The following is a 12,152-nucleotide window of genomic DNA, read 5'->3' on the forward strand; positions in this document are numbered from 1 at the left end:
AACCGTGATTCCGGAAGCTGTCTATAGTTCAGCCTAGATCCAACCGGACTCTGGGAGGCAGTAAAATCTGCCAAATGGATCAATCAGTTTTTATGTGAGACCTGAGTTTCTAAAATGTGCCAAAGTTTCATAATCTGAAGTCAAACGAAGATCCTTCATGTTACCTAAAGCAAAGAGAAATTCTGAAACCCATTTGGACTCGGACCAAAGTCGAATGGCGCTTCAGGTTTCAGCAGCAGACAACTGGACCCAGATAAAGACCGGTCCGCTAGTCTGCAGCTGCTGCTCCTCAGACGGACCCAGGAAGCTCACACGGGATCTGAATCACGTCTCTAAACTGTACACAACATTTGTGAGCCATCCATCAACGACAGAGAGCGACGGCGTGGCTGGGGCGGGTTTTTGGAAGGAAGAATGCTGCCAGGTGTTAGAAAACCCCCAGAGAACCACAAACATTCAGCAGAGCTGCAGCAAACTAGCCCAGAACATCTAGCAGCCTCCAAGAATGATGGTTCTCAGAACCTTTCATGATGGTTTATCTCAATCCAAATAATTTTAAAACGCTAAATTTGACTAACTGAAACCTCGAGAGCCTCAAAATAAAACAGATTCAGGTTAACAGGAAACGTTTGCAGATGTACTGTTCGTTGTTTTCTGATGTGTTCAATGAACATGGCAAATATTTTAGTTTCTAGGCCCAGTTCAGTAGAAATGTCATCAGGATCTTTAGGGGAATTCCTCATATTGATGTATGTGATGCTAATGTTGGAGATGTCAGAGAAATCTCCCTAAATGACCATTTTATCTGCAGGAACTGCATCCATCTGGGTCGACAGGAACAGAGTGAAGACTCGGATGTACTATCAGTCCCACAGCTGGAAGGCTTCACACTCCTTCTTCCTGTCTGGGAAACATCCTCTGGATGTCTGATGTTGAAAAGACAGGATTGGAAAATGCAGCCTAAAGTGTCTGACCCACAGTGACGCTGTCCACCAGTGATCACAGCCGGTTATCCTCCCACAGACGATTAATATCGGTCATGTCATCCCAACTGCTGAGACGTTTAAGGCAGTTTAGAGCAGCTGTTACAGAGAAACATCAAAGCTACATCGAATGCATCATTTAAACAAAACAAAAAAAAGAAAACAAAAAAAAAATATATATATATATATATATATAATTTGTGTGTGTATTTTTAGTTAAATTAGTTACAGCGTTTTATATACTTTTAGATATATTCTCTTATTTTAATAAATCCTCATTCACTCGTTTTAGAAATCAAGGCCTTGTAAACTCCTACTAATGAAAGGTAATCCTGCTGGATCTGGTTTGGAGTCTCCTTTTATTGTGAACTGTCAACTGTACATACAAAATGATGTAATAAATGAAAAAGTCATTTATATCAATCAGTTGGTCCAACCTGTGAAACGATGTTTTGAGTCAATCCGTTTATCTGGAAATCAGTTGAGTTTTACCGCATTCAGAGTGTCTAAAATCGCAATGTAGGGTTAGCATCCATTGACGTGATTTGTCTCTGAAAGCAGCCTGGTCTGACCTAAGATGGCCGCCCCATTAGCACACCTCTCACCCGATGATGCGGGGTCTATCTGTGTCTATTGTCCTCCAAATTTCAGCCTGAAATGTATGACTCTACATTTAACATTTCAGACTAAAATATGAAAATAACTTTAATAATATTCTAATTTACTGGAGTCCCTTTATTACACAGCTAACTGATCAGTTTAAGATGATCTATAAATGTTCAGTTTAATAACTTAATTGTTAGCATACTGCTGCTAACATCAGCACTAACGTTAGCATGCTAACAGTGATGTCCAACACTTATAAATGGGGTTTAAGAACTTTAAAATCCCAAAGTATAAATTAATCAGATGTTTCAACTGTTCTGGTTCCTAAATCTTCCTAAAGCTGAACAACAATAACAGTAAAAGATCTTTTAGGAAATGTAAACTAAAATAAACTGTAGAGTCGCGTTTGCTTTATTCTCCTCGGCTGTTTTTTATTTTTTTTATTTTTTTATTTTTCTTTTACAAACATCCCTGGTGTGAAGATAGTTTAAGTGATTTGTCTATTAAAGTTTATACTACTCATATATTGAATATGTTGTTGTTTTCCATAGCTGTGTGAGGTTGAGGATGAAAGCAGACAGATTAATATTCACTATCACCGAAACAAGACTTCAGATTATGTCATGGGCAATATGTGCTCTCAGAAAGGCTTTAAATCCAGAAGAACATCAGATTAAATTTAGGTTTTTAATCAGAACCCTGCAGACGTTTTATATGCAACATGTGACTGAAGCTGTGCCTAAAATCCAACCATGCCAGTGTGGTCTGTTTGGAGACCCATCCTTTAAATAGAGCCAGGGACCCAGGGAACATTTTAAGCACAGCTGTAATGTTCAAAGACGTCCAACGACATCAACAATCCAGATTCTTCCAAGCAGAGTAAAACACCCTGTGCTTCACGCTGCTGTCAAAAGTATTAATGTTTGAAGCTTTTTACTCAACTGAAAGTGTAAAAGTACCATTTTTAAAACTACTTAAAGGATAAAAGTAAAGGTAATGCAGGAAGAAAAGGACAGACGCTTTACTGCACTACCATATTAAAGGAACATTTTTCTACAGTTCTGGACGATAACTTCCTTAGACTTCATTTTCTTAGTTTTATAACTAATGGCAACAGTGTCAAATTTAACTTTGAATCAGCTTGAATCAAACTATTTATTTTGGTATGTGGTGAGCAACACGTTGGGGCAGCACCGAGTCCAACCACAAAGAAATTAATTGTCTGGATGAAACTTTAATTTAATGTCTTTTTTTTTATTTCAACATGAACATAAACTAACGACTTCATTTAAAGAGAAGAAGTGAAAAGTTGTCTAAAGAAAAATTACTCCTCTGATGGCCAAATTTTCTGCTTAATTAACTTTGTTACTTTGATACTAGACACATCTAGACAGAAGCAAGGAATGCTGCTAAAACTTTAAAAAAATTACCATCAATTACCTGAATGTTCCAACATGCTGCCACCTTTCTGATATCCTCCACCTGATTTAGTAATATTTTATTTTATTTTTAAATTGGCATCAGATATTGCTTGAGTGATCTTTGTTTTTATCGTTTTATGAAAACCGACCAAACTTGGTTTTCATCTTTTTGTCTGGGCTGTTTTCAGTCCAGAGATCATCATGGCAGCTGTGGGGAAGCAGAGTCTTTATGCGTTAATGGTCTGAGAAACTTTATTGAAAACATGTCAGGGTGAAGAAAATAAAAGGAGCCATAAAACTAAGACCCTGTAAATCTAAAAATGAGACCAGTTTAACAAGTTTTTTAAAGGATTCCTGATTTTACTGCATATAAATTGAAGTAAAAACGTGGGAATACTGACAGTTACTGGCTTTCAGCAATGTGATGCCTTTAAAAGTCTTTCTGTTGGAAACTAGACCCACTGTGAGTCTTTGTCCACTGGTGGGGATAAAGAGCTGGGAATCACCGTGTGACGGCGGGTCAGCTGCCTGCTGAGGTGGGCCGCCTCAGCTGGTGGTTATTTCCCAATCCGGACCCGCCGATGACAGACGGGAGGAATGTCACAGAGCCGCCATCAGCCGGCTGACGCCTCAGACTGACCACCGTCCCCAAAAAGAGTCCTGGCTTTGGTATAAATAGCTTCATGCCAGAGGGTCAAATAAGGAAGTTTGAAGCTGAGCAGGCGAGCTAATTCTGTTCTTTTACACCGAGAGGAGATCCAGGATGGAAGGAGGATCTGATCCGTCATCGCTTCTGTTTGGAAGTGATGTAGATTTAAACATGTAGATCAGGAAGTCAGCTTTAGCAATCAGACTGTCCATGTTCTGTTCACACCATCAGATCTGAGTCCACCAACAGGAAATGGTCCAAAAACAGAAAATAGACACATTTTTCAAAGGAATCTTAGGAAGAAAACTGCTTTCTGCATCAGTTCCTGAGCTACAGCAGAGTGAAAACAAGTGAAATGTCATGAGGAGCGACAGGTGGCACCAATGATGAGCGCAAACACTTTAATCCTTTGATAATAAAGATAATTACATAGGGGCGCCGGGTTACCATAGGAACCGTCCTTCAACCTTTACAACCAGCTGTTGTTGATAGTCAGAGAGGAGCAACAAGGACACACAAAGAGTCATGGTACAGTCTCTGATAGTTGACCGATCAACCTTCCATCATTGGATGATCTCCTGAGCAAAAAGCTTAGAAAGAAAAAGATTATTACCGAGAGGAAAACGTCTCAGACTGCTTCAATCTGCACAGCGGTGGACGACCCTGCAGGTCAGGAAGCCCAGAGACATGAGCATAAACCCAACAGCTCCAGCTCAGACACAACAGGCTAGCAGAGTGAAGGTTAAAGGTCATGACCCTGAACCAGTCTGGCTCTTTGGGAGGATTGAAGGAAAAAGAGGCCGCTTCTCCATATGTGTACTTGTGCATCCTCATGTACTCGTGAAACTGGTACTAGTACTGTTCCAGTTCACAAGAATAAGAAGACAGAGAACGGACAAAGTCCCAGGATGATGTTCTTGCCCCTTCCTCTTTACCCAGCATGCATCAGAGCAGACTTGTCTGTTCTCCAGACTGACAGCTGTCCCAGCATGCACTGCGGTGGCAGCGGCTTCCAGGTTAGCGCTCACAGAGCTCAGAGTATTAAGTTAAAAGCTCTCTTTTCTGTTTTTGTTGTTCTATAAAAGTATGTTTTAAGATCATTTTATTCTTAAGGCTTCACTATTTCCACTTCCATTTACCAATTAAGTGCGAAATTAAAATTTAATATTTCGATGTTGAGAGGACCACAGCAACCAGCGTACCTCCAAGGATAACCATAGGCAGGGCTGATGTTAGCCCCGTCCGCAGCAGCCAGGGCTGACGTCAGCCTCGCAGCCAGGGCTGACGTCAGCCCCGCAGCCAGGGCTGACCTTAGCCCCGTCCGCAGCAGCCACGGCTGACGTTAGCCCCGTCCGCAGCAGCCACGGCTGACGTCAGCCCCGTCCGAAGCAGCCACGGCCGACGTTAGCCCCGTCCGAAGCAGCCACGGCTGACGTCAGCCCCGTCCGCAGCAGCCACGGCTGACGTCAGCCCCGTCCGAAGCAGCCACGGCCGACGTTAGCCCCGTCCGAAGCAGCCATGGCTGACGTCAGCCCCGTCCGCAGCAGCCACGGCTGACGTCAGCCCCGTCCGAAGCAGCCACGGCCGACGTTAGCCCCGTCCGAAGCAGCCACGGCCGACGTCAGCCCCGTCCGAAGCAGCCACGGCTAACGTCAGCCCCGTCCGAAGCAGCCACGGCTGACGTTAGCCCCGTCCGAAGCAGCCACGGCTAACGTTAGCCCCGTCCGAAGCAGCCACGGCTGACGTTAGCCCCGTCCGAAGCAGCCACGGCTGACGTCAGCCCCGTCCGAAGCAGCCACGGCTGACGTTAGNCAGAGAACGGACAAAGTCCCAGGATGATGTTCTTGCCCCTTCCTCTTTACCCAGCATGCATCAGAGCAGACTTGTCTGTTCTCCAGACTGACAGCTGTCCCAGCATGCACTGCGGTGGCAGCGGCTTCCAGGTTAGCGCTCACAGAGCTCAGAGTATTAAGTTAAAAGCTCTCTTTTCTGTTTTTGTTGTTCTATAAAAGTATGTTTTAAGATCATTTTATTCTTAAGGCTTCACTATTTCCACTTCCATTTACCAATTAAGTGCGAAATTAAAATTTAATATTTCGATGTTGAGAGGACCACAGCAACCAGCGTACCTCCAAGGATAACCATAGGCAGGGCTGATGTTAGCCCCGTCCGCAGCAGCCAGGGCTGACGTCAGCCTCGCAGCCAGGGCTGACGTCAGCCCCGCAGCCAGGGCTGACCTTAGCCCCGTCCGCAGCAGCCACGGCTGACGTTAGCCCCGTCCGCAGCAGCCACGGCTGACGTCAGCCCCGTCCGAAGCAGCCACGGCCGACGTTAGCCCCGTCCGAAGCAGCCACGGCTGACGTCAGCCCCGTCCGCAGCAGCCACGGCTGACGTCAGCCCCGTCCGAAGCAGCCACGGCCGACGTTAGCCCCGTCCGAAGCAGCCATGGCTGACGTCAGCCCCGTCCGCAGCAGCCACGGCTGACGTCAGCCCCGTCCGAAGCAGCCACGGCCGACGTTAGCCCCGTCCGAAGCAGCCACGGCCGACGTCAGCCCCGTCCGAAGCAGCCACGGCTAACGTCAGCCCCGTCCGAAGCAGCCACGGCTGACGTTAGCCCCGTCCGAAGCAGCCACGGCTAACGTTAGCCCCGTCCGAAGCAGCCACGGCTGACGTTAGCCCCGTCCGAAGCAGCCACGGCTGACGTCAGCCCCGTCCGAAGCAGCCACGGCTGACGTTAGCCCCGTCCGCAACAGCCACGGCTGACGTTATCCCATTCGCAGCAGCAACAGCTGACGTTAGCCCTGTCCGAAGCAGCCACGGCTGACGTTAGCCCCGCCCGCAGCAGCCACGGCTGACGTTAGCCCCGTCCGAAGCAGCCAGGGCTGACGTTAGCCCCGCCCGCAGCAGCCACGGCTGACGTCAGCCCCGTCCGAAGCAGCCAGGGCCGACGTTAGCCCCGCCCGCAGCAGCCACGGCTGACGTCAGCCCCATCCGAAGCAGCCACGGCTGACGTTATCCCATCCGAAGCAGCCACGGCTGACGTTAGCCCCGTTAGCCTCTCTCTGCAATCTGATTTTTGGTTTTATCCTTCAAAATGTTCATTTGATTTGTGTTTATTTGACTGAGTTTATTATTCCTCCAATAAAAAAAGTCAGAATTTATAATTATTTAAAGACTTTTAATAACAGGAGGTGAAATGCAGCTTCAGACGAGCCGAGCGTGTTGTGATGATTTGGGCTTTTTCAGGTTCCTCACCACCACAGAGGGAACCATGACCTCTGCTGTATTCTAGAAAGAATCCCTACCTGGGTCAGCAAAGAACAAGGATCCAAAAAAACAGAAAACAAATACAAAGGTTTGGAAAGTCAAACTAAAAGGCCGTCCTGCATCTTTGATACCCGAGAAGGTTTTACTTTGGGACTCCTTATTCTGGTGGTTTTTTGAGAAAAATTGTCTAAACTAAGAAAAACACAATGTAGGTGTTTGTTTTTTTTTTCCGGCTTTCTTGGAATCCTGAGTTTTAGAGAAGAACCAGAGAAATTTCACAACATTATGAGAGAAAAACAGGAATGAAAACAATCTGCTTTCCAGTGATTAAGCAACCTCACCATGGAGAAACTTAGGAAGGAATCCCAGGCCTGAGGAGGAGGAGGAGGAAGGAGAGAACTCCAGCTGCTGGTCAGTCGTGCCAAACCAAGCCGCTGCTGCGGTGGGAAACCTGGGGGCGTTACCTGGTATCACTTGGCTGGCAGGGATCCAGGAACCAGACAGCATAACTGAAGAGAACTACTCCCTCCTGTTCCTCTGATGGCGGCGCTGCCACCCTGAACCGCTTCGTAGCCCAAATCATCGACTGAAGAGAAACTTCAACCTTAGAACCGGGCCTAGACCTGACTGATGACCAACCTAACCTGACCCCCATGATGCTGAGGAGCAGCAGCGATCATCTCAGTGTTTCATGGAGGAAGCTTTAAATCAAACTGCCAACATCTGAGCTTTGTTGTTGCTTTTAATAAGCATTCGTTTTCTGCACCATCTCATCTGGTTTTGATTTTAGTGAAGTTCTTCTTTTGAAGATGTTGTTTCTCCGCCTCTTTGTGGGAACTTCTACTCTCAGAGCAACAGCAGAGCTAAAATCATGTTGACACAACCCAACATTACCTCCCTTCTTCAAACAGCAGAAGAATTTGATGCTTTTAAGCTTTTTTCCACTAAATGCTGATATCCATAAAGGCAGAATCGGACTCTCACCTGGAGGACGGGGCTGTTGTCAAAGTTGTAGGCACTCGGTCGTCCCTCCAGTGTAGAGAAAGCCACATTTCCTCCGGTGAGCGGCGATATGTCACTGAAGTCATCGGTGCAGAGCGCCTCCTGCTCGTCGCCGCCGGTCCGGATGAAGCCGCGGCTCGGCTTCCTGTAGGTCTTCTCGCAGGAGCCGCTGTAGTACTGGTAGGGCACCCAGGGGCCGTCCTCCCGGGTGCGTTTGTAAATGACGAAGCTCTCTGGACGGCTGGTGTGGAACTTGAGGCGGACGTAGGTGATGTCAAAGGCCTTACCTGCAGATAGAGATGAAGAGAGAGAACCTCGGTTTAACAAGAGGAGAGGAGGACACTTAAAACCAGGGGGTTCTATACCAGGAGTCCTGAACCAAGGGTCCTGAACCAGGGGGTCCTAAAGCAGAGGTTCTATAACAGGGGTCCAAAACAAGTGGTACATAACCAGGGGTCCTAAACCATGTGTTCCTTAAGCAGCAGCTCTAAACCAAGGGTCCATAACCAGTGGTCCCAAAGCAGAGGTCCTGACTGTAAAACATACCTTTAACTGACAGAGCGACCCACTCAGAGCAGGAATTATATCAAAATTGTAAAAACATGTAAACATTATGCATTTAAGATCAAAAAACAAATATTCTTCAATCAATCTGCTATATCCAGAACTCCTTAAGTAGAAAAGTGTTAGTTTAAGCTAGTTTAATTTAGTAAAAAGTCTTCCTTAAGGAACATTTTCGTATGCAATTATCAACTGATCAATCGAAAAAACGAATTAATCGATTTGTAAAATAATCGTTAGTTGCGGCCTTAGTTGAGATGTTTTCATTCAACAGTTTCTTTTGCCAACAGTAGCTAAATATTTGTTACTATTTCATTTCCTATTATATTTGAATGTAAAAACTCCCATTCAACCTTAAAACAAAAGAAAATTATTCTTTGGTCAAAAACTAATTCCCGGTCAGGAAAAGCTTTTATTTTGAAGGGTCATGCTGTTGAAATGGCACTAACCAGATCACCTTGAACCGGACCGAAGGGACAAATGGTGGTAAAGGCTGCTGAACGTGGACCTCTGGTCTCAGCCAGGCTCAGCAGGCCCGGTTCTTTACTAACGGACCTGGTTTATAACTCCTAAACCTCTGTTACTCCTCTTCCTCAGTGACTTTATGCTAGAATTGCTTCTAATCTGGGGACAGACTGGTTCTAGTTAGAATCCAGGGTTCTAGCAGCACAGCTTAAGGAACCAACTGGGCCTGGTATCTGAATGAGCCATAAAATAAAGGGTTTCCATCTATCAGAACCATCTAAACATTTTAATAAAAACATTTCTGTATTTTTGATGAATGAAACAGGTTTATTCAAACTGAATCTGATGAAGCTGCTGGTTAGTTTCTGGTTCTTTGTAAGTTCTGAATTAAATAGTTCCCAATCATGGTTCTGATTCAACGTTTCATTGATTGAGGTCCAAACAAAGTCCATCTGCAGCTGGTGGTTCTGCAGGGAGGTGGATCCTTGTTCGACGCTCTGACAGAAACATGAGAGCCAGATCCGTGCAGCCGGGTCGGTTCCTCCACGCCGACTGATGGATGTGAAAGGCAGAGCAGGAATGCAGGGAGCCGTCGGAGCGTGACCGAGCAGCGGAACCGCTCCTTCAACTGCGGGTCAGGAGGGTCGTTTGCAGCGGGTCTGAGCAGGTCCCAGAGCAGCAGCCGCCTGATGGCAGAAGGTTCTGCTGTTTGCTCAGCCAAAGAATCTGTTCTGTAAACAGAGGGCCGGTACGGGGGCCCGGCTTCTGGGGGCCCCCCAGCATCGACAGCAAATAAAGGTGAAGCAGCTGATGGGACTCACAAAAGGCTGCAGTTTATTACAGGAAACAATGAAGCAACTGCAAACACACCGGCTTCCTCCTCCTCCTCCCTCAGGGTGTGCACGTGTGAGTGTGCACGTGTGAGTGTGCACGTGGCTGAGGACCGCTCGCTAACAGATGAGCTTTATGGGTCAAGGTTAATAAGAAGCGCTGAGGTTTGAAGGCTTTCACTGCAGGGTGGAGCACAGAAACCACGGAAACCCGATCAAACCGGAACCAGAGACTCTACAGATGGCTGATGCTTCTGGGTCCGATTCAGGGCCTTAATGCTGCAGCTCCACAGTTAGAGGTGCTTTTCACAGACAGATCACCAGCAGCTGGATCAGAACCACAGACGGTTAAACGGCTTTAGCTCAGCGAGGCTCGGCCAGAGCTGCTCATCAGCTGAAACTTTTTCCCATGAAGTGAGAAACTCTTTCAGGTCAGAGGAGATAAATCTGGACCTTCCTGTCTGGGTCCAAAGCAAAGCAACCAGAACCGGACCGGGCCGAGACGGAAAACAGGAAATAACAAAACCTGAAGTTCACAGTAGAAACATGAGCTCCTATTTAAAGTACCGCATGTTTCCTCAGTCCTGTTTGGTCGCGTTCAGAGGAGATTCTGGGCAGCAGAAAGAATAAAAAATAAACGACACCCAGAGGAGGTTCAGCAGGTGATTAAAGAAGAGTCCAGAAGGTCAGCTAGAGGTCAAAGAAACATATACCTTTTATCATTTATGATGAGTCCAAAATAGAAAACTATTTACTTCTTCAGTCATAATAACCGACTGATGGTGTTCTTGTTTTTTATACACTCTGTATACAAAAAGACAATAAAGTTTGTCTAAGTCTAATTTTCCAGCACTGAGTTGTGTTACCATGGAAATGAGCTTTATAAGTAAACTTTTCATAAAGTCCTCAACTATGAGTGAAAACCTGCTTTGGTTTCAAATCCCTGAGAGCGAATGAAGGCAACTTTTAGTTTTGAACGCAGCTCTAATCTAGAACTGTTAGATTGCTTCTGTTGACCCAGACTGACCCAGTTCTGTTAGAACCTTTCAATTCAAACCGGCTGCTCAGACCAGGAGGAAGAGGAGGAGCTTCATCATCATTCAGAACAAAGACGGGTTGTCTGTGAACCCAGCAGAACATCTGGGATGTGAAGCATCTCTGGCTCTGGAAGGTCTCTGCAGAGCTTCTCTGGCCTCGGATCAGAGCTGCGGGTTTGAAGAGGCGTCTGAGGGCAGACCGGAACGCCGCGTCAGCAGCCAACCTTCTGACAATAGCACTAAAACGCCTCCGCATCCTCCCAGCAGGACACAACAGGAGACAAACAGCGGCGAGGACACAGCCTCTGATTGGACGAGCAGGGCAGGGATGCTGCAGCGGATCCAGTGGGAGGAGGACAGACAGCAGGTGATGCAGCTGCTGTTCAAACATCATGTGGGAAATTTAAAGCCAACAACTGTGGAGCTTCTGCAGGCTGAAGCGTCCTCCTCTTCATCCAGAACAATCAGCATATTCAGCATGGAGAGTTTGAGTCAGGAAACAAAGAGCGGGCTGTTTCAGCCTCAGCTCTCACTCATCAGACTGACGCTGGAAGGAGAAGCCCACATCGTCTCAACTTCTCTACAACCACGTTAAAATAAAAGCAGCTCTGGGCCTGCAGGAAGCTGCCCGCCAAAATAAAAGCCAAGAAGGACACCATTAGAATCCACGCCCTTTAATTAAACCAGTTTCATGAAGTCTGGAAAAATAAAAATTAATTGACTAACAACAGTTAAATGTTAAAAACTCCTCCCAAAGGTTTGCTAATTAGAGAAAGCTGAACACTTTATTTTACTTAAAGGCTTTATAACCACCACTGTTCCCAACAACCTCAATAAATTGTTCCATTCATGCTGATTTTTCTCAGTTTCTACCTTAGTCAGTTAAATAACCTGCTGCTGTCATTTAGTACATCTCTGCTATTTTCAAATATCCATTACTGTAAAAATGTCCATAGCTGCATATTGGTTATTTATTCTCCAGGTTCTATAGTGTTAAAACACCTTACAGTACGGTATTTTATTTTTTATCTTATTACTCTTCACTATTATTTTATTCTTATACATCTTTCTAAGCTCCACATTTGTGTGACCATTTTTTTCTCTAATCTTTTTGCTGCTGTAAACACCAGAATCCCCCCATTGTGAGACAATAAGGGGATTTTCTATTCTATTCTTCTATTCTTAAATCCATACTCAGCTCCTGGATCCACACTTCCTGCAACAAGATCTACTTTTACATGAACATGAACTTTGTACATGGAAAAATGGGACAAAAATCATGGATTTACCTGCAAAATATAAACAATAAACTCAGAAACAGATCCAGAATA

The 12,152-nt window shown here is 45.7% G+C and overlaps 1 protein-coding gene across 1 annotated transcript in view; it reads right to left on the minus strand.

Moving 5' to 3' along the window:
* The window catches only part of lamc1 (laminin subunit gamma 1), a 72,467-nt gene that overhangs the window by 22,129 nt on the left and 38,186 nt on the right, over positions 1 to 12,152 (minus strand). Inside the window, exon 2 of the mRNA XM_015401849.1 lies at positions 7,911 to 8,215. Coding sequence (XP_015257335.1) covers positions 7,911 to 8,215 — 305 coding nt within the window. The remainder of the gene's footprint in view (positions 1 to 7,910; positions 8,216 to 12,152) is intronic.

Source organism: Cyprinodon variegatus, unplaced genomic scaffold, assembly GCF_000732505.1.
Source record: "Cyprinodon variegatus isolate N-32 unplaced genomic scaffold, C_variegatus-1.0 Scaffold1267, whole genome shotgun sequence".
Classification (NCBI taxonomy): domain Eukaryota; kingdom Metazoa; phylum Chordata; class Actinopteri; order Cyprinodontiformes; family Cyprinodontidae; genus Cyprinodon; species Cyprinodon variegatus.